This window comes from Drosophila ficusphila, unplaced genomic scaffold (genome assembly GCF_018152265.1).
Source record: "Drosophila ficusphila isolate 14025-0441.05 unplaced genomic scaffold, ASM1815226v1 contig_127, whole genome shotgun sequence".
NCBI classification, from domain to species: domain Eukaryota; kingdom Metazoa; phylum Arthropoda; class Insecta; order Diptera; family Drosophilidae; genus Drosophila; species Drosophila ficusphila.
Genome location: NW_025064016.1, coordinates 2,328,479 through 2,333,638, shown reverse-complemented (window position 1 = coordinate 2,333,638; position 5,160 = coordinate 2,328,479). Strand labels below are relative to the sequence as shown.

Sequence of the window (5,160 nt, the reverse complement as noted above, 5' to 3'; positions counted from 1 at the left end):
AAATGAATGGAGTTGGGAACTAGCGAAATATGAAGAGCTAGTAAGTGAGTCGCCTGCCATAAATATAAATGGCTAAGACACAAAAAAGGTGTCTGAAAAAAGAGGTTTTATTGCTTCAAGTCCAAAAAGTCGGCAAACTAAAGACGATTTAATAAGGCATTTATTTAACCCTTTCATGCCCAAATTAATCTGGGGACACATAGAAAATATTTAACGCCATAAATGATTAATAGGAACCCCAAGTAACGTTCATATCGATTTTCGATACTCTAAGTCCTTTGGTATGTCCTTACTGCAATGTTGCCTTTAGGCCTTTAAAAAAATCCACACTCTTTATAAACCAATTTTCAAGCCCAACTTTATACTTTTATCATAGTCTTACCTGTTTTAAAGATATGTACGTACTTATTTTATTAGTATTTGTCACTAATTTTAGTTAATCGCACTATTTGCACGGACACTTTTGGTAAAATTTTTCGGCAGCTGTGGTCGCTTCGAATCATAAGTGATAACTCAGCACACGCTGCAGCTGCATTCGCCAAAATTACCAAAAATTAAACAACATTAATAAGGGGAATCGCCTATAAAAAAAATCCACAAAAATTTTGAATCGTAACCGATTTAAACTTCAAAAGTCAATGTTGCCTGTAGGCAACAGTGGGCATGAAAGGGTTAAAGTGACCAGCTCTCAACTTAATGCTTTTTTAGTTTAAGAAACCTTTTCTTAAAAAATCAAAAGGTTCGCCTTTGCTGTCAAAGTATGATTCGAAAAAAACACAAATACATCGTTTTTCTTATTTAGTAACTTGTCAGCACAAAATTCGAACACAAACACCTCCGATACATTCGAAATTATTGTGTTTACATCGCGGTTTGGCGCTCCAGATTAAAAGCGCTCGAACCCGAAAACGAAAATCCAAATAAAATTCAAGACACGAAGAGCGGCACCAAAAGATCTTAGCCCAGTTAAGAAAGGAACAATTTGTGCCCCGTTTGTTAAGACACCGAACTGTTAATGGGTGGTGCCGATGTTTACGAAAATTCTAATTGATGAAATGGACAAGAAGGACATGCATCATCATCATCATCATCACAATCAGCAGATGGTGTCGAAATCTCTATATGGCTTGAGGATGGGGGTCCAGGAGAAGTCCTCGACCAATGTGGGCAGTGCTGTTCAAAGGATCGAATCGACAAGGAAGAACTCCTTGAGCAGTTATCAAAGAAGGCAGTACTACAATGACAAGCAAGTTATGATGACTTCTGGAACTCAGCCATCCGTCTCTGCAACTCATCATCATCATCAACATAGTGTTTTACCGCAAACCTCTGTCGATCTCACGGATAAGCTAGCCAAAATCAATCGTAGAAATGCCAACAAAGAAATAAATGCCATGGAGCTGAAAAACGCGCAAGCAGTAGATAAAAACGAGGAGGCATTGACGGAATTGCAGAAGAGCATTCCGGAGATCAACAAGATCTTCGATGTTCATTGTCGCATTGGCAGTGGAACCTTCAGCTCAGTTCTGCTGGGAACTCTGCAGCGGGAAAGGTGTTTGTCGGAAACCCAGAGAAGAAGATTCGCCATCAAACATCACAATCCCACAAATCATCCGGAGCGAATCCTCCGTGAGTTGGAGTGCATGTTTCGCATTGGCGGAGTGGACAACGTCATTGGCATTAACTGCTGCATCAGATACAATGAGAATGTGGCCTTTGTGTTGCCCTACATGACTCATGATCGATTCCACGACATTTACAGGAGTCTAAGCCTTCAAGAGATTCGGGATTACTTGAGGAACCTGCTCATCGCCCTCCGACATGTCCACAAATTCAATGTTATCCATCGTGATGTGAAACCGAGTAATATTTTATTCAACCGCCGAACGGGGAAGTTTTTGCTCTGCGATTTCGGTTTGGCTCAAAGGATCGCCGCTGATGGCAGTATTATGACTTCAAACGAACTCAGCTCCCCGGAAGGATTCAGTTTTCTGAGGGACATGGAAAACGGACGAAGGCTAATGCTGCCGGATGGAAATTCCGCTCAAGCGGAGGACGACGATTTCATGGCGCTTCGAAGGATGCGGGCATCGGGTGGAGGCGGTGTAGATTACAACCCGGCAGGACCTCCCTGCATCCAGAAGCTCCGCGAGCAGGCTGGTGTCCACTTGACCAAGAGGGACGTGGCCAATCAAAGGGCAGACACCTTGAGATTGCTCAATCGCCTGCGACTCATGGGCCCCAATGTGGATCCCAACAATTATGTGATAGCTGCCAACAGTTTGAAGAAGGATACGCATGCCTCGCGAGCCGGAACGCCAGGATATCGACCGCCGGAGGTGCTCCTCCGGTATCCCCATCAAACCACTGCGGTGGATATTTGGGCTGCTGGTGTGATAATGCTATCTTTGCTATCGGCTGTGCATCCATTTTTCAAGGCTCCCCACGATTGCGCTGCCCTGGCGGAAATCATCAATTTATTTGGCGATATGCCGGTGCGCAAAACTGCCTTCATGCTGGACAGGCTGATTTTACTGGCGCAAAAGGTGAATACCTTGGATTTGCGGCGGGTCTGCATGAGGTTTCGGCACGCGGACTTTTTCCTGGCCCCCGAAATTCATCGGAAATATCGCAGGCCCGATGGCAGCACCGAAATGTGCCGCAGCTGTGAACAGCCCACTTTCAATTGCCTGTGCCACAATAGTGGTCACCATTTGGAGAACTACGATGGCCTGGACATGTTTCCCGCAAATGCATACGATTTGTTGTCCCGCCTGCTGGAGGTGAATCCCCAAAAGCGAATTACCGCCGAGGAGGCTTTGAAGCATCCGTTCTTCGGCGATCAGCATCGGATTACGCCGGGAGTGCCGCTACATCAGCAGCAGCACGTGTTGCAACATCAGCAGCACTTGCGGCCCAGGGAAACACTTCCATCGGCGGCGGCCAGAACTCTAAAGGCATTCGTATCCTATCCCATTGAACTGGTTACCACTGCTTCCCAGGCAGCGGGTAATGTTTGATTCCAGACCGACGATGTTTGTTTTATATATTCTTTGGTTTCGACTTGAGTCCTGGCCACCAAAAGAAATAGAGAGAAAAAAAGAAAAGCCTTCCCTCAACCAATTTGGGGCAGAAAAAATTGTATTGTGCACAATCAAAAAAAAATTAAAAACAAGGGAGATGAAAAATTTTTACGAAATTTACATCCGAAATACTGGGCATGTTTATGTTTTTGTTGATTTTAAATTAATCAAGGCACCTACATCCTTTGTGGTATCTTTCTTTTTCAATTATTTTCATGGTATCCCATTGATTTGATTGCTCCCTTTGTACATTTTGTTTTATTTACTCTGAAAATGGGACAATCTAAATTTTAATACCCCTTCATAAAAATTTGTTTCCAATGTTTAAAGTAATTTATTAAAAAAAAATATTTATATAATTACTTGTGTTGTTTTACTTTGCTTTGCTAAGAATTTTTATATTGTTGAATTTTAAAGAACTTTGTTTTTTACACAATGTCAAGAAAAGACTATTCGAAATGCCTTTCCTTTACCTTTTCTTTTTTTCAATTACTCCCATTAATTTTATCGTTTTGTATGTTTGCAAAACCCTTCTCACCTTCGATTTCTGCCTTAAAAATATCTTGTGACAATCGTGTTTCCCATTTCTTTTAAACATTTTACCCGACAGCCATTTTCCCAATTGGTTTTACGAGCCCTGCCCAAAGGAATATTTTCCCCCCTGCGTTATCAATTTGCATTATTGACGCTTACAACAAATTTTACTTTGTTGTTGCACGGAAAGGTTATGGGAATTTTTGCTTTCGGTTGAATAATTTTTCCCTTTTTGGCATTTGTTTTTGTCGGTCGGCAGCAAAAAATTCATGGCTCACTGCGAATTATGTTGACAATTTCATTCTGTGCCCCAGAAAAGAAATCTGATTTCTATCTGCATATCTATACGTATATGTATGTGTTAAAGGAGAAATTTTTCGGGTGCTGGCAAGTCACCAAGTAAGGAAAGTTCCAGCTGTCGACGCAGCAAAATAGTTTATTAAAAAGTTTTCCCTCTCCATTTTTATCGGAGAGAAAAATTGTTGCACCCAAAAGCATGCAGTAGTTTTTCATGCCAAAACCAAATTCAGCATATTTCATTGTGTGCTTTTAGGCCGCAGGATAAACGGTCGCAAATGATTCCGTGCCGAGATTACAAAAATATAAAATGTGCAAATATTTATGTTTCCATAAATTGGAATCGTTATTTTTTTGGAATTAATACTGCTTGTGAAAAATAAATAATACATCTAAGAGGAGTGGGAAAATTATTTTCACACAAAGAAAACTAGAGAAGGTAAGCCAAAGTCCGTTGTTTAACATCTTTTGGCCCTTAGTCACCAGTGTTCATCATTCCAACGACAGAAGGCACAAAAGGCTTTTAGACGCTTCGTTGGGATCAGTATGGCCAGCTCTTTTGGCCAATAACAACTGCGCCACGGCAGTCACACCCACATACTGACACGCACACCGCCACACCTATTCTTACACGCAGAAACACAAGAACACTTAGAAAAATAATAAAAAATAGATTCCACAAAAAGAAAAAATAATAAAATTACAGTTTTAACAGAGAACCTTTTTTAATTTAAGCCACAGCTTCATTTCTTTAGGTGACACAATTTGTTTAAAGGTTTATTTCCGGTTAAAATTGCATTTCTCTAATATTATCATAGTTAGATATTTGTTCCTATGTGTTATCCCACTCAGAGATACACCTCACACGCTGGCAAACACTGAGCCCGAGCTCCCCGCGGAGCCATAAACATTTCTAGCCCTGCACCGTCCTCTTGGCCACAAAAGCCGCGTGCGCAACTCACCGGACACAATGCGGCTTATCAACACGGCAAAATAGAGGAGAAGGCTGGAAAAATGGGAAAAGCGGGAAAAGCGGGGAGCGGCATGGATGGAAATGGCCGGGAATGGCGGCCAACTAAAGAGACAGCTTCTATGGCTCTCCTGTTGCAGCCGGCTCCTCGCATCCCGCTTAGCGCTTTATGGCACATGATAGATTAGTCTGGCCACAGGTGTAACCAGTGCGGCTTTTTCGGTGGCTTCCACTGGCTTCTCCGCTGTCCGGTTTGAAAAACCCCACCCCCTTTTC

The 5,160-nt window shown here is 42.2% G+C and overlaps 1 protein-coding gene across 1 annotated transcript; it reads left to right on the top strand.

The window, feature by feature from the left end:
* Nucleotides 1-744: 744 nt before the first annotated feature.
* Nucleotides 745-3,219, top strand: LOC108095089 (cell division cycle 7-related protein kinase). The gene has a single exon (XM_017196025.2). The coding sequence runs from the start codon at nucleotides 1,029-1,031 to the stop codon at nucleotides 3,018-3,020; it is 1,992 nt and encodes a 663-aa protein (XP_017051514.1). The 5' UTR covers nucleotides 745-1,028; the 3' UTR covers nucleotides 3,021-3,219.
* Nucleotides 3,220-5,160: the final 1,941 nt, after the last annotated feature.